This window comes from Ciona intestinalis, chromosome 10 (assembly GCF_000224145.3).
Source record: "Ciona intestinalis chromosome 10, KH, whole genome shotgun sequence".
Classification (NCBI taxonomy): domain Eukaryota; kingdom Metazoa; phylum Chordata; class Ascidiacea; order Phlebobranchia; family Cionidae; genus Ciona; species Ciona intestinalis.
In genome coordinates this window covers 353,295-375,560 of record NC_020175.2, presented here as the reverse complement: position 1 = coordinate 375,560, position 22,266 = coordinate 353,295, and the positions used below count along the sequence as shown (strand labels likewise).

At 34.0% G+C, this 22,266-nt stretch overlaps 4 protein-coding genes and 1 long non-coding RNA gene across 5 annotated transcripts; 1 reads left to right on the top strand and 4 right to left on the bottom strand.

Annotated features, from left to right (window-relative positions):
- Positions 1-1,666: 1,666 nt before the first annotated feature.
- LOC104266100 lies at positions 1,667-6,110 on the bottom strand. The gene is made up of 8 exons (XM_009861588.3): positions 5,183-6,110; positions 4,830-4,880; positions 3,783-3,863; positions 3,074-3,394; positions 2,777-2,965; positions 2,285-2,415; positions 2,091-2,232; positions 1,667-1,974 (listed from the first exon to the last, which is right to left on the bottom strand). The coding sequence occupies exons 3-8, from the start codon at positions 3,832-3,834 to the stop codon at positions 1,925-1,927; spliced, it is 885 nt and encodes a 294-aa protein (XP_009859890.1). The 5' UTR covers positions 3,835-3,863; positions 4,830-4,880; positions 5,183-6,110; the 3' UTR covers positions 1,667-1,924.
- Positions 6,111-6,210: 100 nt separating this feature from the next.
- On the bottom strand, positions 6,211-11,013 carry LOC100176414 (protein RIC-3-like). Its single transcript, XM_026836492.1, has 8 exons — positions 10,955-11,013; positions 10,654-10,745; positions 9,374-9,462; positions 8,997-9,086; positions 8,534-8,640; positions 8,154-8,235; positions 7,698-7,827; positions 6,211-7,215 (listed from the first exon to the last, which is right to left on the bottom strand). The coding sequence occupies exons 3-8, from the start codon at positions 9,459-9,461 to the stop codon at positions 6,834-6,836; spliced, it is 879 nt and encodes a 292-aa protein (XP_026692293.1). The 5' UTR covers position 9,462; positions 10,654-10,745; positions 10,955-11,013; the 3' UTR covers positions 6,211-6,833.
- Positions 9,752-10,597, bottom strand: LOC113474643. The gene is made up of 2 exons (XR_003396334.1): positions 10,226-10,597; positions 9,752-10,024 (listed from the first exon to the last, which is right to left on the bottom strand). It is a non-coding gene; the product is annotated as an uncharacterized LOC113474643 (long non-coding RNA).
- On the top strand, positions 10,625-11,978 carry LOC100185869 (40S ribosomal protein S11-like). Its single transcript, XM_002128525.5, has 4 exons — positions 10,625-10,745; positions 10,955-11,077; positions 11,378-11,583; positions 11,814-11,978. The coding sequence occupies exons 1-4, from the start codon at positions 10,728-10,730 to the stop codon at positions 11,938-11,940; spliced, it is 474 nt and encodes a 157-aa protein (XP_002128561.1). The 5' UTR covers positions 10,625-10,727; the 3' UTR covers positions 11,941-11,978.
- A 516-nt stretch (positions 11,979-12,494) lies between these two features.
- On the bottom strand, positions 12,495-22,199 carry LOC100178725. Its single transcript, XM_002122939.5, has 15 exons — positions 21,938-22,199; positions 20,183-20,991; positions 19,883-19,996; positions 19,539-19,604; positions 19,087-19,170; positions 18,483-18,632; positions 18,085-18,203; positions 17,362-17,516; positions 16,634-16,799; positions 16,060-16,165; positions 15,248-15,413; positions 14,797-15,006; positions 14,259-14,410; positions 13,574-13,751; positions 12,495-13,246 (listed from the first exon to the last, which is right to left on the bottom strand). Exons 1-15 carry the CDS (start codon positions 22,052-22,054, stop codon positions 13,121-13,123), a joined length of 2,718 nt encoding a protein of 905 aa, XP_002122975.1. The 5' UTR covers positions 22,055-22,199; the 3' UTR covers positions 12,495-13,120.
- Between the last annotated feature and the right edge of the window lie 67 nt (positions 22,200-22,266).

Sequence of the window (22,266 nt, the reverse complement as noted above, 5' to 3'; positions counted from 1 at the left end):
GTGTACAATTTTCCCGCGACCGCGGCGACCGCCGGTCGGCGGAAATGCGTAAGGAATTTGGAAATATTTTACGTAAAACGAATATTTTAGATTTTTTTTCGTTACGCACGTTGTTCCGCGATGCAATGAAAGTTACGCGAAATTGTGGATAATAATACATATTCTGTTTTTAACTTCATAAACCACAAGTTCCACGTGTTTCTAAATATGAAACATTGTTACGTCACAAGTAATATTGTTACGTTTTTAAAGAAAATTAAAAAAAAAATCATCAACGATAGACGTCGACCATTGCAGCCATTAAAGCAGTGGTTGCTTTACGTGGGTACGAAGTATTCACAAACTATCTATATCTATACTTTAATGCGCGCATGTGAAAAGGCAAATATCCAAACTGTTTTTAGGCAAATGCAGGCTAAATAATCAAGGGGACAATCGCTATTATGACGCAAATAATGAGCGTGTGAATTGCTATTATGTTGTAATCAATTACATGGTCAAACAATCGCTATTATGATGCAATGAATCCACGTGTGAATCCATACTATTTCGTAATAAATATGCTGCTTGGCTAAGAAAATATACAGCAGTGAACATATTTAGGTTGTTTATTACAGCCTGTTACCATGTTAAATTGGCAAATAACACTTATTTTACACGCAGCCATGAAAAAAGCAGTGCCAAGTTTGTATTGCGAATTCCCGCCGAAAAATTAGTAAATGGTCAGGTGACTTTTTTTGAAACATTCACAAGTCTATTAGTTTAGTATGTGGTACGAGAACGCTGCATAAACCAAAAAATGGTACGGGAATAGAATTTGGGAACCACTGCATTTTAAAGCATATTTTAGCTCAGTTCAAACAGCAACGGCTGAAAAAAATTGCCACTAGAAAGACCTTCCCCACCAACAATCAATGGGTATATTTCTTGAAAGCCTATTTTCTGCTAACGCGAGTTTGGTTTACTCTCTCTATTACTACATTAGAATTTAGATTAACAAACAATATTGCTGCTAAACAGAGGAGGATTTTTTGCTGTATCGCATTCTAAACAATGCGGGCCGCAACAATTTGTTTTTAACTGCAAGCGTGTTTTAACAACTGTTGTTTTATTGCTATATCCTGCCTTCTCGTTTATAATATTTCTAAATCTTCGCTACTGTAATCGAGGGGACAAATAAAAAAAGTAAATATATTCAACAAAGATCTGTTCTAGAAGTAGCGCTGTTTAATATTTCATTTACAATATTTTTCCCAGCCAAGCAGCATATTCATTACGAAATAGTAAGGATTCACGCGTTGATTATTTGCGTCATACTAGCGATTGTCCTCTCAATTATTTAGCCTGCAGGTGCTTAAAACAGATTGAATACTTGCGTTTTCCCTTAAGCGAATTAAAGTATAGATGGCTTGCAAAAATCCCGTCTGCCATTGGCTAATCTAAAGGATTGTCTCGTCTACGATGAATAATTCTTATGCATGTGAACGCAGCAAGCATGTAAATAAACCACCTAAAAATTGGCAAATATTATTAAAAAAACGACGTCTATGCTCTCGTGTATATGGTTCGTTTTCTTACATAGTTTATAAAAACGTCTTGGGTAGAGTACAAATAGCATGATAATACTATTACAAACTACGTGTGCGGTTTAACTTTATAACTCAATAACTGATTAGCTGAATCACTGATTAGTGATTATGTCAGCGAACCATCGTACGAATGCACACAGTATTTACGAAAGTCGTAATTTTCGCGGAAATACGTGACGTCATAATTTGCGGTCGGCAGAAATTGAAAAAAAAATAGAACACTGATGGGAGACTTACCATCCTTTGTTAAAGTGGTTGTATAAGTAGTTGGGTTAAGTGAGAATGTGATGGTACATGATCTTGGACCAGGTGGGGCAATATACCATGTACATATGTTACTTGTGGCTGGTTGTGACATCATTCACTGCAAATCCTTCAGCTGCATCTGGAGATGTGAGAACAAATTTGTTAATAGTTAAAATGCGTACAACATATTTAAAGATTTAAAGTAAAGTTAGACAACAATATGGGAAACAGTAATTTCATATGATTACGACTCACAGTGTATAATCAATGTCTTGCTGTCTCTTCCCAAGTTTGTATATTCCTGCATGGCAGTGTAGCTATTTATAGCTCTACATTCCACTATATCTCCATTGTTTGAACTACTCAGTGGATTGCTTGTCCATGTGTTTCCAACCAACTGGTAGAAACAATTATATAAATACGAACTTAATATTTTACTTTAACTTTACCGTTTGATTTTGATTATTGAAATAAATTTCAACTCTATCCAAAGAAGGGACACCCACAGATGCAGTACATTGGAATGTAGCAAAGTTTCCAGCACAAATGGTATTGTTACCAATCAATGTAGCAGTTGGTGCTGTGAAAAATAAACGTATTGCTGTAGATGAAATATTTAATATAAAAATGGGAGGCAATTAGTAAGCATAAAGCAGTAAATATTTCATTTTTAATTTCATTTTTTAATTTTTAATTTATTTTTAATAATAATAATTTAATTTTAATTTAAAAAGATATAAATTCAAATTAAATGCAAACAATATGAAAATACTAACATTTTGTTTGGACGATGAAACAAGTAACAGATCAAGACTCAGAACTAATTGTAACATTATGCACCGAAAAATGCATAGCGAAGCATTACAAGAAATATTTTCTATTTTCCTTTGCACAAATTGATCCATGAGCAGCCCTACTTATATACACAGCATACCACCCACCTGACCAACATTGAACTATATTTTCATTCTCCCACTCTGCTGTAGCAAGGCATTTGGTTGCAGTGTTTCCAGTTGTTCCATCCATGTTAAATAAAGTTGAACCATGAGAACACTGGAAGTTAGCTTGATCGTTGTAGACACCACTTGATGGGTTGACTGGAACATTGTTGGGTGTTGGAGATGAACATGCTATATAATAACAAAGAAAAATACTAAACTTTTTTTAGTTTTACATTTAAACAAGTTAGTATTTAACAATCTTACAGGATCATAGCCTACTGAATATATGTACTTCACCTTGTATAATCACAGTAAGAAATGAAACTGTTGTTGTGTCGCAGTCAACAGTTACGTTGAAACTAGCATTGATAGCTTGAATGAATCGTAGTTGTGATGTCACAGTCCCACCACTGTCAGTACAAGTAACTGCTACTTCAGCATTGCTAGGTGTCAAGCAAGGACCAAAGTTTTTGCTATAAAAGGTCTGCAGTTTGATTCCATAAGTCCATACACATGTATCATAGATTGTTGTTGATATTGTTGTTGATATCTTAAGGTTGGTTATACCAATTGCTCTTGTTGCAGTGTTACCAGGTGCTGGTAGATTGATGACATCACCTGGTATTAACATTTTAATTTAAAAACATTTCTACAGCAATTTGTTATTTTCCTATTAATATTGTATTAGTAACATTATTTGTATGAAATACATAACGTAAATGACTTTTCAGGAATATATAAATACAGACACACTTTAGACTTGAATGGCGGTTTGTAATTGTGTATTTTAACCCACATGTTTAAGAAATTTTTACCATTTATAAATTAAAGACACAAAGAAATTCAAAAACATCAGGATACAGAAAAAAGAGACCCAGAAACACAAAATACACTGACCCAACTCCCCATCCTAGTTTAGTGTTCATGTTAATTCCTGTGGGAAATGCTAAAATAAATTTAAAGAAGAAACATTTATAAACATTGTATATTATTTAAAAGTAATTACCTGTAGCAACCAAGCCTCCAAATATCATCAGCATTATTGTTTGGATACTCATTTTAATTGTGTACAAAATCTACACTTTAACTGCAAAAATGTTAGTGCAATCCTGTTAGTTTTAAATAAAAATGCAATATTAAGCAAATTTGATTCTCTCCCTCATATCAACTTATAATGCAGGATTTGCTAATGTAACAATTACCAACTACTTCTTTGTTCTCACAAAAGTTAATAATTTTTGAACCAGATAAATTCAAATAATGGAAGTGTCGATCTAATTCATTATGTTTAACTTGCTTAAACAAACATAATCTGCCACATACCTGTTATTTTCTAAATCTGTTTCTTTTAATTTTATAATTTTAACAGTTAAGCCAACATACACAAACATATACACTGCCTTAGTACATATATTTCAACCTAAATTAAAAGCTTTGAGGCAATGATTAATAAAGCGCCATTGAACACATGTTGTTTGACCATACATATATAATGCATATATTTCCCTGCACCTACTTTAATTCAGCTATTCCAATTACTCACTTAAAGAAGAGTTAATTTAGTATGAGCTAGGTATCTTTCAACACAAAAGCAAAGACGTTAAATGAACTCGGGAATATGTATACATTGGGTCTAAATTTAGTTATAATATGCCCAATAAAAAGAATGCTTCTTATTAAAATGATATTAAAAAGAACAATAATATTAAATGCTTACATAATAGATAGAATGTGTGCACAAACACTATAAAATGGAAAATAGTCAGAATTTTTCCCAATAAAAAAATAGGCCCAGCTCCTATATTATTGGTTTTCACTTTGATGAGGATTGTCTTGCCGCATTCTTCTATTTCCTTTCAATAAAAGTTTAGTATCCATCATTTGATGTTGTCACCCGAACATGTTGTACATAATAACTTAATAATACTTCCAAATATATTGGGATAACTTACAACGCTTGGTTCTGCACTTTGTATATCAGCATAACCTTGCTCATCTGTAGTAAGGTCAAGGTCAGATTAGAGGAAACCAATGAATAAAAGTCAATTCTTACCTCTTGTTACATTGACATTGTTCTTCAGATTTTCATAACTTGTTGAAATCTCTGTAAAAATATTAAATCAGCCTTTTATTTAACAAGTGGTGTTGGAATTATTAATAAAATATTATTTTTATCATTATTCTCAGTAAAGCTTGTTATAGTAATTGTTATAGACAAACAGTCAAGAAACTGTTTAAACAAAGTGGTAGATTGAGTACACATTAAACATCTGAATGTTTAACCTCGTAACAGATATATGACTTCCTGTGTGAATAGCAAACAATATATACAAACATTGCAACCACTTTCATTTTGAAATTATACATTTAAACTGTGTGAAATGATTAAAATAAAACACTTCTTACCACAATAGGTTGGCTGGTTGCGCTTGATCGGTTCAACTCCACATAATCTGTAATATATACACTTGGATAAACTATTATATTACAAATGTGTTTATGATCAGAAGAATCGCAATTATTGAACCAAGAACTGCCCCAACAATAGTAGCTGTGTTATCTATAGGAACTACAATAGGATTTGAAACAAGAATTGTGAATGGGAAGATGACAGGAGTAAAAGTTGATGATGTCACTGTCAATGTGTATGAACCAGTGTCATTTTGAGTTGGCTGCAACGTAGAAGGAAGTTAGATGTTTTAATAAACTTGGTGATAAGACCAACATTATCTTTAAAGCTAACAGTTATACCCTCTTTTTCAAAATGGCATAATGAGTTACTAGATTCAGTAAGAATGTGATGTTACAATATTGTGGACCCATTGGTATCCCATTCACATAAAGTGCCCAAGCCATTGGTGATTTGAAACTGTTCTGCAGGATCTGTACATAAAACAACATTCGTTAAATACCAATTTAACTGTATTATTACGTAACAATGCAATTGCCTGACAAACCTACAAGCTACATAATTAAGTCATAATTAAACTTTTTTTTCTGTTTCTTGTGATAGAAATGGTTGTTGTTGTTGCATCAACCACCATGTATGAGTCTTCTAGTAAATAGTCAGTGGAAACAAGAGATCAAAGCTCTAATGAATGATCACGTATTAAACTATTTAGCATAAATTCACCCTTCAACAACCAGCTAAGTAGCCTAAGCTAGATCAAAAACAAATCAGAAGTAACTAACAAAGCGGGTTTCAGTCGCCATTGGTGACTGTGGAGCAGTAGGTAGAATGCATTTATACATGTACTATAACTCCTGATACTTATAAATGTATGAGCATTGAGTGATTGGTAAAAAACACGCGTAAATATGCTTTTTACAACTTCTGTACCATGTGTTGCCTTGTTTTTTTTAAGGAAATTAAAAAAACGTAAGGAGGTGTTTAAACAAAACAACCATGATATAACGACTGCTGTTTGCGCGGATAAGTTACATTCATTTATTCAATATCTAAAAAATTAATTGCCACACGGTCACATACGTGGTAACTAATAAAGAGTTAAAACTGAACACTCGTGTTCTGACGACTGTCGCTACCTTACCATGCAAAATTATTCATTGAAAGTTTTAGCAGCTCTTAATATTAAAACATAAGCATACAAAACACAGCATTTTTGCACAAATACAACAACATTTCAATTGCAATGCAACAACACTTAATAAAAATGACATTTAAATATTTACCACAGCATTGATATAAATAACAAGATACAACAAATATTTTTAATAACAACTTTTGTTATATAGTATTTTGGCGTAAGATGGTCATTGTTTTGTTTCTTTAATTGTCCCATTTGGTACTAAACAAAAATATTAATCGAATAATATAACCGTATCCTCCTGACTGTAAAGGAGTGTTGTTAATTGTTAAAAACACAATTAGGATATTCGAGATATCCTTTGCTAACAGTAACCATCTTACCCCATAGTACTTTACATATACAATTTATACAAACTGCTTCAATTGAATTTGTAAAAAAGTTTGCGTCGTAAAAAACTTTATATGAACACAATTCCAATTGATTATGTCATAATCATGCCATTAGTTTTACGATTCCTTAATTTCAGTCACAAGATTTTCTTTTTCAAATTGAACAAACTCTTCGCCGTCTGAAGAAGATAAAGATGACGAGCATTCTTCATCCGGAAGATACAAGTCCTCGCTTGATCTTTCGGAGCAGGAATTGCAATCCTTTGAAGTTTTACCAAGATTTTTTACTTTGATCAATTTTTTATCTTCAGTATTCTCTTCAGAAGAAACTTCTGAATTGATGTCGTCCAAAACTCTTCTTCTCTCCTCTGTAGTCAATTCTTCCAACATCCAGGATTGCTGATGCGAGTGTTCCTCCTCATCAGATTGGGAGGACTCTTTCTGAGATTCCGTGCTCGAGATCCTTTCAACTACATCACCACCATCATCAGAGTCGGAACTGTATGTCATACATTAATTTTATTTTGTTTAAAAAATACCAATATCCAGTGTCGTGCTCAGTGGTTTAGGCTAGTCATTCCTTTAATATATTCCATATAGTTTGGTTTTCATAAATGAGTACGGCGTTGGGAATCAAACTTTTGATAGTAGTAGTTTACACCAGCGCAGCTGCACAGTGATTAATGTGTCCGTATCCAACCCAGAGGTTATGGGTTTGAGGTTTAACGCTGCTACCACTGTTGGTGGTATGTGTTTGGCCAAATCACTCAATGGCAATTGCTGCAAAAAACATAAATTCCAAACCAAAATCACCAAGCATGATGTGCATTGAACAGAATCCCCCACCATGTTACACCAACTCTTAAAACACCAGTTGTCAGAAAAAATTATATTAATTTAACTTAATCGGAAGAAAAAGCCATATAGCATTTAGGCTATATTTGGCATGGCAGTTCAATAAACAATATTGTGATTTGTGACCTTGTTATACTTTCTGCCTCTGCTTGTTCAAACGCAGCAGTAATGACATCATTTGCTTTCTTTAAGATCTTCTCAACAGCTTCTTCCGATTCAAGAAGTTTCTTCTCAAGTTGATTCAACTCGTACTGAGCTGTAAACATACAAAGTATTTTTTTTATGTGAATGTTTATTTTAATGACAAGATCATGCCCTAAAATTGAGCTGTAATCAAAAGACTGTAGCATGTAATCTGTCCTAACGACAATAAGCAAAAATTAAAACAACTGTGAATTTTGGAAAATAAGATGCAATGTTGTAGTTTAGGTCAATTTTGTAATTTTTTTTAAATTTTGTAAATTTTCCTAAATAAGGTTTGGCTAGTTAAAACTTTAGGTTTTATTTATAAACTTAAAGAAAACCAAGCTACAACTAATTAAAACAAAAGTTGACGTATTCACATATACATATTCTTTTTACTTATTTTTGTCTTCTGGTTCCCTTTTTTCCATAAAATAGTTGCTTTCTTATTTGAACCTTCAGTTCCATAAGGAGAACGTTTCTGTTGAATAACAAATGAAAATAGAGAGATACAAGAATCAATGAATGATTTTGTAAAACACTTGGTTCAATAAAACAACCACTTATTCCTTAAACAATCAAATTAATGACTTTATAGCTTGGGGACATGCTATGCTACATATGTTGCTTCTTTCTGTTGCAGACTGAGATCATTAAAGTTTAATATACACACTGTTACAATACCTACTATAAAGTATTCTGGCGTACTTAAATTTAAAAAAAAGTACAAACTACATGTAATATTTTTTCTATGAACAGTTTAGAACAACATTTCATACCTTCCGTGTAGTTATCTTGTACATCACATATGAAATATAAATAAGAACAATAACAGTGTACACTGGTGCGAGAGTGGAAGCCCAACCTTGTCTTTGTGTTCGAGTTTCTAAAATAAAAAAAGCACATTTAAACCAAAGAATCAAATTTGCTTTTATGGTTTGTCTAAATTTTTTCAGATATGATAACTGGAATTAAAAAATAACCAGAGCATTTTGACAACAGCGCACAGTTTGCACATGGTAACTAAGGTTGGGTTGCAAGTTTAGGTGGGTTGCAATTTCTACACTGCAATAATTAGTTAGGAGTAAAATCAATTAGTTGAAATTTGGTTTACCGGAATGCTCCCAAGGTCCCAACTATTACTGCCTCCCGCTGCATTTTTGTTGTGATTTTCAAACATCACTTATGATATATACGTGAAGACATTAGCTATCAATACAACATTTTTATAAATAGTTTCACCTGCATGCTTCGAACCAAAGTTTGGGGGTAAATTACTGCTTGGAAATTTAATATCTTCCTTCTCAGCTGGATGGTGGTATTTGCTCCTTGCTGTTTGAAACATGTATCGTAATTTGATTGTGGCAAAAGGCATAGGTGTCAAGTTTTTTACAATCTTTAATAAAGTATATTTCTATAATGCATATATGCCCAGTCAATCACTAATAACCTTATTGATCAATGTGGCAAATGAAATATACTCTGACCCTGCTTTTTTGAATAGACTAAAACTGGGTTGCTAAAACATATAAAGTTTTCTTGTCCCAAAACATGTTAAATGTCACGCCAGAACCCTAATATTTCTCTTCTGACAAAGTATTTTCTAAGAAATAACTTACCTTTAGATCCAAAGAAGATATATGGGACAACAATGGAAATAAACAAAGCACCAAGGCCACCGTACATAAGCACCCTATATATCGCCATCCTGTGAATTAATGAAGTAGATTGAAATGATCTCAATGATAAATAAAACATTAACAGAACAACAAACAATGTTAAAAATTCTGACAGTAAGTGAAAAACACGTTTTGTACAAAATGCTTGGTAAAAACAAAGTTACATAAAATAGACACACTGTTGCATTAAAAACTATATGAATATGATTTAGTTACAAACACAAAAAAATACCTGGGGTAGTAATTTAGCGTGTATAAAGCGCCAGAATTTTAATAAGTCACCCAACGATACAATTTTTAACGTACTAATATATACATTTTACCATGTATTCCGTGCGAGATTTTAACAACACGATGACATAATGGGTTTAAGTGGAAAAATAAGGTCCGAATTGTAAGTTCAGGAATACAATTTCGCGGCAAGCCAACCGTAGTTGGAATTAACAGTTAACATTTTATCAAAAAAATCATTAATCAGAATGATGTTTAGATATGGGGATGAAAAAGAGAGCACGAGGCTCGGTTAGTTGTTGGTTAGGGTATTTTTGGGGTGACAAAAAACGTGGGTCACTGTGGGTCCGGTTCCTCGGCCTAGAGTACAAAATGCTTGGTAAAAACAAAGTTACATAAAATAGACACACTGTTGCATTAAAAACTATATGAATATGATTTAGTTACAAACACAAAAAATACCTGGGGTGGTAATTTAGCGTGTATAAAGCGCCAGAATTTTAATAAGTCACCCAACGATACAATTTTTAACGTACTAATATATACATTTTACCTACTTACTTTGTACAACTGCAATCAAATGCAGCTAACCCGACGCCTGGTGCTTCGAAATTGAAGAAAGTAAAAAAACAATAACAGCAAAATGTGGGGAACCACCGAATTCCAAACAGGTGAAATAAAAGCAATGTATATAACTAGTTATATATACATTGGATAAAAGTCAAATTAAGTTAAAAAGTTGGATTTTCAGTATTTTATTATGCAAAAATTGTTTTTTAAAAAATTTATAAAAACTGTTCAAACAAACCAAAAAACCGAACCCCTAACGGGCCTAACGTGTTTTGCCCATTTTTTGACCAAATATATAATAGTAAAAAAACAGTTAAAAATAGATTAAAATATAAATAATTTAAGTTAATTTTAATATATTTTTATCAACATAGTTATGAAAATGCAAGTTTTAATAATTAGCTCCCCGATCAACTTACAAATTATGGCACGGCTGAACAAACACGTGCGACTTGAATCGTGACGTCACTTCCGTGCCCTCTTTTCCACCAACATGGCTGATACCGCGCAGGTATTATAAAGTTTTTGAACGATTTTTAAATAAAAGTAGCCTAAAATACAAATAAAACAAGGTTTTGCTCGTTCTACCAATAAAATAAAGCATTTTTAAATTTAATTTTAGCTTTAAAGTTAAAATATATCCGCTTACAAAGTCTGTATACGGTCCGTAGTCGAGATTAGAAAATTTTCTGTTAATTAGAGCGTTTTTTTCGTTTATAGACAGAGAGGGCTTATCAGAAGCAACCGACCGTTTTCTTGAACAAGAAACGAGTCCTGACAAGTTCAAAAAAGAAGCTTCGTCATGTTCGTAGCATCGGCCTTGGATTTAAAACACCACGAGAGGTAAGTTTTATATAAATGTAACCGTATGTTCCTAATTTATAAAAAAATGCTCTTCTATGCCAACATGTACGTGTTTTTATAATGTGATAAAAAACTGTTCAGTTTAAGATATTAAGATTTGGTTTAGCCAAAATAGTTGTCATTAAACTTCCCTTGACTGTTTCCATACTCCTAATTGTCAGCTCAAAACGGCTGAAAACCAGTTTATTGGTAACCAGGAAAATTAGTGCTGCACCTTTAGAACCAATCCATAAAGATACCACATACATTTATACTATTATAATACTTAAACTTTAACAGGCTTTTGAAGGCAACTACATTGACAAGAAATGCCCATTCACCGGCAATGTTCTCATCCGTGGTCGTATTTTAACGGCGGTTGTCACTAAACTGAAGATGCAGCGTACATGCGTCGTCCGACGTGACTACCTTCATTATGTTCGAAAATATAACAGATTCGAGAAACGTCATCAGAACATGTCGGTGCATATATCGCCTTGCTTCAGGTAGTTATAATATATATATGTTTCATTTTAATTTCTGAACCTTACACATGTTTAAAGTCAAACCTCACCACAGGACTTTCACATACAAAGAACTGATCAACTGTGTTTTTATTGATGATGATTTATAAAGATTTAAGCCCTGTATGTCTGAGAATAAGCAAGGCCAAAAATGTCCAATGACATTTCTCACCTACTAGGATAAAGAAAACTAATTTTAACTAATTTCTCAGGGATGTCCAACCAGGAGATATCGCCACCATTGGTGAATGTCGACCCATCAGCAAAACTGTTCGTTTCAACGTTGTGAAGATTAACAAAGCAAAGGGGGCGAGTAAAAAGCAATTCTCAAAGTTTTGAACTGATGTTCGGTTGCTAATAAACCACTCCAAATAACATTGGTGTTGTGTGTTCTTACTAGTGTAGTTTGAACAAGTTAGTTGGTTGTTGAAAGGGTTCACCATGTAAGTTAAGTGTCCCTGTAAGTGTAAGGTGCAGCTTGCTTACTATTTTAACAGAACTTCAGGTTTGTCAGGCAAAATAAAATCTAAAGTTTGAAAATCTTTAGTAGTTAACTAAGCTCATCAGAAGAGAAGATTAAAGTGTCTTTACCAAGGTGTAAATGATGAATGAGAATGCAAGTTGCTTTATTTCCTACATAACCTTGTGTAACTTTGTGAGTGATTGTTTATTATAAGTTGGAGCAATTGTTGTTACATAACTTACATGTCTTGCCCAACGACGCAGCGAAAGGCTTTGAACCCATAAGTAAAAGACAGGTGCGCTAACTGTGCCACAGGAGCAAATAATTTAACTGCCTTTTGCTTACATTTAAGCAACATGGTTGTCTAACACATTCCTGTAGAAAACACCACATGCCTGCTGTCAGGTTTTGTAGCAAATAAAACCAAAAGTAAATTTCAAATTTTACTTTAGTGTGCAAAATTGGTTTGGGTAAAGAATTTTGGTGTTATGGAAAATGAAATAGAAAAATAGCTTCTTTATCGAAGTCTGTATAATACTGAAATGGCCAAATCAAAGTATAGGACAATTGAGAATTAAACAAAATGATGCCAAATTATTAATAAAAACTTCAAAGTACAACACTCTTTACTGCAACATGATTAAATAGTTTTAGAAAAGTCTGGAAAAGTTAAATATATATTTAGGCAACCTAAATAAAAACAGTGTTTGAAAATGCTACTGGACACAATCATGTGTAATTACCAATTAAGCTTTGTGCTTAAACAGTTATCTTGGTCTTTTTTTGGTATATCTAGCTATATGTTAAAACAATTACAAAATTGCCATAAAAATCTTTATAATGACAAAAGAGTAAGCGTACTGCTATTTTCCACTTAATGGCTTCATGCAGTTCATATTATCATTGCAGCTCATCAGGTTTCTTTGTTTCAGGTTAATTGTAGTAATAATGATATGTAATGTACCTGTTTCATCATTAAGTTAAAACACGTTCCTTTTTCAAGTTGACCACAGGACAAAAATACCACAAATTATTCGTGGTATAACATTTCTATAGTTACGTAGTGTCGAGACGTATGGTGCGAAGTTTTCTTTCATCGACTAAAATACACGCAGCTTCGTTTGAACCACCACAATATCGTGAGGAGGAAAACACTGTGAGGAGTTTCCCATTTTGTTGAACCTGTAGATCAAAAACCACGATTAAAATAATTGGAACTTGGTTCAATTGAAAGATGCCATGTTAGAAAGCACACAATATGATCTAAAACTTAGTATGATGTCAAATGCTTCAGTTCTCAGGTATTGTCTAATTCTGTGGCTCCAGGACAAGTAGATTTGTGGTATTTTTTTGAATTTCTTAGAAATTTTACCCAAGCTAATATTATACAAACACTATACCTATAAAAAACTAGATATCTTTCTAGTCTAAAGATACACAGTTAAACCTACTACACGGAGACTTGAATCATTCACCTTCCACACCAAAAATAAAACACATTTATCCAACCTTGAAGCCAATCTGTTGGACCTCATGCGCACGTATAACGTGGGTGAATTTATTGCTGGCAAGAAACTTTTCCAGTGCTGCCGATGTGAACATACTAGCTGTCTTTCTTCTGTGGTTGTGAACAAATCCCTCGGATCTGGAAACATCTTTCAATTCTTCCAATGGATAATCGTCTAATCTGCCGTGTAGAAATGTGTTAAATAATTCAATAGCTTATACATTATATTATGTTATAACTTTACATAACAAATATGAAGTGTTTGAACATGCATGTGGGTTATAAGACTACTTAGAAGACACTTGTGTCAAAACTTAATATCTAGAATAAGTATATGCATTGCAAGTGAATGCAACATGCGTATGGTTTATAAATAATGTATGTTGTGACCTAATAATGAGCATGAGATGTATGCATGGGTATGATGCTGTCTTAAACCAACATATACCACACAGTAAAAGTGAAAGATCTATTCTATATGTGTGGAGTCGTACAGCATGTCCCACAATGTCACCTGAGGTTTGGCCAAAGTTGAATCATTATCGGAAAAATACAAGGAAACAGGGACTGTAATTGAATCACCTACAATTATCATTCACAAAGTAGCGAGGATAAAGTAAGTTACATTTAATATTTTCTTTTACAAATACAAGAGAAAAAACAAACAGAAGTTTAACACTCGCCAACCTAATTGGATCATTCCACATAAGTTCCCACGCAAGCGGGCTTTCAACCTCAGGGTTGGATAGTGGGGTGGGAATGTTGTTAATTGCTTCAACCACATTATTATAAGATGCATAGGTATCGGAGTTGGGAATTCCCCCGTGTGCTGTAAAAATCTGAATAATGAACAATAACAGATGAACAGTTTAACTGTCATAAAAGGAGAATTGTAACAAAGTTGATGCAGCAAAACAAAAATATTTTTAATTTAGGTCATGAGTCGTTGCATCGTAACCAACAAATACTGGGGATGATGCTGATTGGTGTATGTATCTTTTGACACGACACTTAACTGCAATTGCTCCAACCCAGTAGTCAAGATTACAATGCAATCTTTTTTCTAAATCTAAGGCTCTATGGCGTTCCAATGGAACGATCATACCACAACCTATCCAATTATCCATGATAGGCAAAGTAAAAATCCATTCACACTTTTGATTGCCCTAACACTCTCTTTCTATCCCACTTTAAAACCAACTTAAACACACCCAGTTACCCCCACCTTATTATCAACCACGGCAGCAATCGGCAGCATATCAAAACATGAGTTGATTTGCTCCCAAACTTTTATTCCAAGATTTTCACCAAACTTTCGGACACATTCTGTTTGAAACGAGAAAGCAACTTGGATGTCTCGTAACTCGTGGTTGCCACGAACCATAAAAATCTTATTTGGGCATAAAATCTTCTGTGATAACAAGTACGCCACCACCTGGAAGTTTAAGTATATGAGATATCTGTTTTTACAATGTTTAATTATTGCATCTGAGAAGAGGTTCAATTAATATACATTTTACCCAAGTAGTTCTTACCCATCGTGTGTTTTAATGACTGTCGTTTTGCTGCTAATTCCCCTGTTTTACTGTGTAAATAGAAATCATATATCTACAATAGCTTATAAAATTAATCATATATCAACCATAGAAATCATATATCTACAACAATAATCTCACCTCAACCCCATTTTCACCCCTATCCACGTAATCTCCAAGAAATAGGAATCGACACGGGGTGAGCAGCGGACCAACCCTCCATAATGACTTCTCAAAACATACAAGATCATGGTGGTTACCATGGATGTCACCCAGGATGTACGTTGGGGCTTGTAACTTCAGTAATCTGAGGTAAAGTTTGGGGTTAATTATTAAATTAATATTATTAAAGTGGGATGAGTCCATATATGTAAGGTCTTCGTCTGAGGTTCTGGGATTTTTTCCAATTAACCAATTAGTGAGCATGATGTGTATACAACTAATAAACATGAACATAATCTGTGTTTATTTAATATGGCATACCTAAGATTTAGTTATAAAAGTTAATCTTAAGTTGCATTAACACATGTTTAGAAAGATGCTCTTGTTATATCTTGACAGTGAGCATGAGGTGTATGAATACACCATGTCTGTCTGTTGTATAATAAGACACCCATGTTATAATTCGACAGTAAGCATGAGGTGTATGAATACACCATGTGTGTCTGGTGTATAAGAAGATACCCATGTTATAACTTGACAGTGAGCATAAGGTGTATTAATACACCATGTCTGTCTGTTGTATAATAAGACACCCATGTTATAATTCGACAGTAAGCATGAGGTGTATGAATACACCATGTAGGTCTGGTGTATAAGAAGACACCCACGTTATAACTTGACAGTGAGCATGAGGTGTATGAACACACCATGTGTGTCTGATGTATAAGACACCTCGACTGTGAGCTGTATTTGTATATTAATAGAGTAATACTACATATAAAGTTCCAAACCTGTCTTCCTTTTGAAATATTGTTTTAACTTCTCTACAAACAGCAGATAAACATTTTGCGAGTGCCGTCATATCAACATCACCCCATGAGAACTGTGGCTTTTCCTCTGTGGTGTTGAGATAGTTATGTTACAAAGTTAAACAAATATAACTTAGTTAACCAAGCGTGGGTGGGCAATGATAGTTGTTATAACACAGGTCAGGTGCTCAGTTATATACACCTCATGGCTGAGTTACCACATATATAACTTTGTGGGTTACTGATCATTTTTTAAAATGTATAACGGATAATTGGGACAAATATTAAGGAGTCACTCGGTTGGAGGAATCGCATAAGCTCACAATGGCAGTAAAACTACAAACTCATCCTCTGGGCTGGAGGCATGCTAACTACTATGGTACAGGGGTAGACTATGCAAAATTTATTGTAGGAACTATTGTTACATTATAATAGAAAAATGTAAAGGCCATTACCATTAAAAAATCTCTTATAAAATAATGATTAAAAATTTTGTAATGTAGCATTAAAACTAAATTTGATTTTGAAGCATTTACATAACTATACGAAAACATACTTTGGTTGGGACTTGCTTTAAGAGGTCGCTCAAAATAACGAAGTCCGTTCAACATCTCGTTGGCATGCGAACGTTTGTTAAACGCTTGAACGCTTGCGGTTCTTGAAAACTTAACTCTCTCGGGAGGTAAAAGGAACGGAGAGTCATTCGCGTCGGTTGGTGGTGTCTGGGGGTGGGGGGGTTATGTATGGTGTGTATGTACCTTATGCTCACTGTCGAGTTATAACATGGGTGTCTTATTATACACCAGACATACATGGTGTATTCATACACCTCATGCTCACTGTCGGGTTATAACATAGGTGTTTTCTTATACACCAGACACACATGGTGTATTCATAAACCTCATGCTCACTGTCCAGTTATAACATGGGTGTCTTCTTATACACCAGGCGTACATGGTGAATTCATACACCTCATGCTCACTGTCAAGTTATAACATGGGTGTTTTCTTATACACCAGACACACATGGTGTATTTATGCACCTCATGTTCACTGTCAAGTAAAATGTACAATATACATCACAGTAGGCAGAGACATTTTCATGGCCATTTGCATGAGGAGTAACATGGGTAGTACTTTCCATTCAGTTGTATAAAAGCAGTCTGGGAATCTGGATGGTTGGGAAATGATTCAAATCGGCTTAAATCCCAAGTCTTTAAACTTCACCCATATAGAATAAAAACTAAGCTATGCATTAGAAAGCCATCGAAGTAACATCACCAACCACAGGCACTGAATCCGAAACCCCTAACTCCCACAAAGACTTTGCTTCCACAGTGGTTCCTGTTCTGCGAACTTTGACGGAATGTAGAGCAAGCGTGTAAGGTTCATCAACCTCGTTCAATGTATCATGGGGTGGGGTTTGGGGAATGTTGATATCTGGGTGACATTGGTTGTTAATCTTTCGCTTGATTCTTAAACAAACTGCTTTAATTATTTTTCCATAGTTACTGGGAAAGTATATATAAAACAGACCATTTGTAATATTCTCTAGTGATCATATACATTATGAATGGTTTTTTTATCAGAACTTTGATAATTAAGGTTTGGTTATTCCTGGAAGAGCAACTGAAACTGAGTTTAGGTTTTTTTCTACAGTTATTAGTTAGTATATATATTTTAGAATATTTATTAAGTTATATTTATCTATTCTTTTGTTGTCATAGGCGTCTATCTCGAAAAATTAAATTGCTCCTAACCCCATACACGCATGTTATCAACTTTAATTAATGCAATATCACTAGTTTGTCCATTAATATATAACCAGAGTGCCATACTATTCATATGTGGTATGATTATGTCATTATGATAAGTTGTAAACAGTGAAGGTCTGGTTATATAGTAATGGATAAAATGATATCATGACTTATTTCGTGCCATACATTTAGCCAGTTGTGCTTTAATTAAATAAAAAACGTATCTTAACAAATGTTAATAAACCACCCACCATCCATTGCTATCAAACTTGATATTTGATCTTTGTCCAAAGTTCGTCTTCGTTTCGGTTGAACTTTCACCTCTGGGGATTCCCCACCTGAACAGTTTAAACAACTTGTGATGTCATGTCTGGAATAAATAAAATATATTAGAAATATTTAGACAAAAAACATTAATTTTAATGCAAAATGTATATATTTATTTCAACAACATTGTTTCATTTGCCCTTCAGTGAACCTTAGGTTCTCTATGCACCTTTTCCTGCCGTTTATAAATATATTTTTTTATGTATAAGCTAAGCACCTCATTTTCCCTTACTTCCCCTTTTTGCTATTGTATACTACTTTATTCATATAGGAGTTACAATAAAAAAAGTAAAACAAAAATCTAGTTCTGCATCCCACATACCCAGGTGACTCTCGTCCCCTCTTAAGATTAACCATCCATGGCTTTTCATGCATTCTGTATAAACCTGACGTTCCGCGAAACTTTAACTGACCAACTGTTTCTAGGAAAGCATCGAGTGTGAGTTGTGGTTGTGGGTGATCTCCAAATAACCTGGTGTGGATTAAGAGTTAGCGATGTTAGTGTATATCAGTTTGCAAGGATTCTATTTTAAATAATTTGCCCTGGCTCATCTGGTTTGAGAAACATAGTTTTATGCGTCATTCAATAAGACTAACCATATGACAAACAAAACATCGCAGATATAGTACGTTTTTTTCATACCAGATGAGACATTAAAAGATTATTCACTTAATGTCAGATAGCAAAAGTAACCGAATATATATTTTATTCTATGTAAGTAAGGTCCCATACTAGCCATAGCATGAAATTCCATAAAAGTTGGCTTAGTACAGCTACATTACTACATTTTGAGCATGCTGGCATTATAGCATAGTAAGCATACTACTATGCCACATTCTAGTATAGTACACATATCATTACATTTTTGGCGGTTGTGAGTTTTACAGCAAAACTTCCTAATATTACAAAGATTGTTTCAACTTACTTTGCCGACTTCTTTGCCTCCGTAACTAATTGTTCTCGTTCAACAAGTTGACCTTTGTTCTTCTTTATGTCCGATAACATTCGTCTGAAATCAACAAAAGGAAATATCGGTATAAAATGTGGGTGTTGGGTCGAGTGCAGGGTGGCTAAGTCTTGGGTGTTAGGAGATCATGAGTTAAACGGCTAGATTTTTAGTATTTTTTACTAGAGTTATTTTTTTTCTTCTTTGTTTCAGTTTAAAAAAAAGAAAGAACTTGTAAAAAAACTAAAAATTTTGTTTCTGTAACTCTGTTTTTAAATTTTGGATTTTTATCGTTTTTTTATGAAAATACTTAAAAAGTTTGTGTCAGTTTATTAAATTTGAGTTGATTTTTTATTGCAAACGGCATCAGTGCAGTCAGGTGCAAGTTTCAATACTAAAATATTATTTCTACTTTGGATTATTGTACTTACAAGAAATCTTCAAACACTAGGTGTCCTCCACACGAGCGATCATAGAAACGATATATACATCGACATCTGGGGTGATATTTAAATAATTTCTTAAAATAAAAAAATCAATAAAAATCAATTACAACATGTATTCTTCACCACACGTTTGGGAGAATTTGGCTCAAATGACTTGGCTATGCAAATGTTTATATAGATGTTAATCGTGATCAGTAACTAATCCCTGGTAAATCTTGCCAAGTGGCAGACAAAATGTTACAGTTTTATACCAGAGGACTAGAAAAGCCAAAAAGTCTCAATATTATATTACAATATGCCTGGTATGAACAGATAAGTCACTTAGTCACCTGTGTTCTGCCATTTTCCCCCCATGTTGTATCTGGGGTTGCATGAAGTAAATGCAAAGAAGAAACTCTTGAAATGAAATAAACTTCTGGCTTTCCTCGCACATACACATTGATCTACGATTAAATGGTTGGCGATGTTATTTAGCGGTCTAGTTAATCCTAAAATTCCCGAACATAGAACTTAAGAGTTTTTAGCAAAATCTTGGGTGACAATGTTAAAATCCAGTTACACTCATAGAAACTTTGGTTTTTCATACTAAATCGGCCGGTGACAGATAATTTAAACAAACATAGTTTTACCTAAAATAATCAGCTCTTGTTTCTTCATCGCTTTCGACGAAACATACTTTGCACAAATCTTCACAAAACTTTTCCTGGTTTACAAAACAGGAAGGAAATGCAGAGGAATAAAAAAGTCTTCGCAAAAATTGAATTTCTTGCTCTGTAAACGAAGCAATAATTCCCAACGATTCTTGCAACGGTACGGGAACTTTGTGGTTGAGTTCTTCAATGTGAATCGGTAATGCAGATTTGTGAGATAAAGTTTCATCTGGTTTTGCATCGGAATTATTCGAATTCAATGTCAATATTTGTGAAGACACAGAATTCTGAAGACAGTTTTGAGAAGCTGGTAAGTCGAGAAACCTCACACAGGAAATTGGATCTAATTTTCGCTCAGTAACTTGAGAAAGGTAATGTAATGGTTCAGGGCCAAGCATTGTACACTGGTCAGGTGTATTCAACATGTCAGTACTCATATCCACGCCAAACCATCCATTGGTGTCTCCTTCTACATCCATAGTAAGTTCCTGGTTCAGTTCAACCGGGACCGTATCAAAGTCATCTCCAGGTTCAGTTGTGTCACCCAAAGTAGTTCCCGCACTACTCTCTTCAACTGAGACCATGTAAGTTATAAGAACTTCTTCTCCACAGCATACACAGTCTTCACATGAACAAACTTTTGGTTTTTCTGACATTTCGGAATCTTTGTTGCTGGTACATGCATTGTTGGAACATGGAAATCTTGTAAAATCCAGAATTCCGCTCAAGTTATAGTTTTTTAAACCCAACACGGAAATTTTCTTGGAGATTGCTTCTTGTATGCTAATCTAATAATAAACAAGCACGAAATTAAACATTAGTCAGTTTAAAATATTTGAAGATTTTTAAAATTTCATTTAATTCGATTTATTTAAGATACAGACAGAGTCTCCTTTGGTTAAAAGAAAAACCATTGGACATTAACAGTGACTTGGGCCTCACTGATACCCACTATATAAAGATCGACGCTCGTGTCAAAAATTAACTTTGCATCATTGTACTTTCCAAGTGATACTTCAAAAATTGAACAAAGTTAAGATTATTATGTCATAGCACATAAGACAAGATTATGTTAAAAGTAAAAACAAAGTACGATAGCTCTGTCATAATTATGGAAGCGTAAAGAACAAAGTATTTTACGCCACTTTCTCACATTCTGCTATTGTGACGTGATAACCAACCTTACACAAGTCATGAGAATTACAGTGACAGACATGTTTTTGCAAAATTCCACCAATAATAATTTTTAACATGAACGCCCGATTTTTAGCCAAAATAAATATACAATAGGTATTACTAAGGCATAAGTTCTACCTAACCAGCTCACCAGTTCTACAGCGAACTATCTAAAGGATTACCACAAGTCCAGTATAGAGTAAGGTAGTTCCTGATGACATCTCACACGTGCAAGATGGTTATTTTTTGCAGGCGCATGCTACCGCCAAAAATCGGCAAAGCAGGTACATTTCCATGCCACATTAGGAAATGCGAAATCCTACTTAATTTAATATATATATATGTTTTTTTTCATTGGTAAATTAATTGGCGTGCATGGGACAAATTATGGCGTGCATCACCAAAAGTTTGTTATGGCGTGCCTTGCCAGAAGTTTGTAAACGAAATTGCTTGTGTTCCTGCCGTACTCTGCAGACTCGCCACGAGTCAAACAACCCAGACACATCAACAGGACTTTATTTAAACTTCAAAAATTATCAAATTGTTTTCTGTACTCACCTTTGATGACACTTTAAAAAACGGCATCCACAAATATTTTCTTCCATCTTTGTCTTTGTAAGTTTGTAGGTAGCACCTTGTCGTACATTTGTCCCAAATGAATAACGAAACATGCATTGTATTTACCGTTTCGCAGTGTCCGTATGTACCGCATATGCTGCCGCCACTATATAACCCAGCACTGTAGACCAAATTATCAAAACAAAATCTAAACCAAACTTTGTTTATATCAAAGAAAACCACAATGACAAATAACCTGTTTCAAAAAGAAAACGCCTCTATACCTTCCAATACAATCTCGCATTTTTGCAGGGGAATCCCCAACCAAC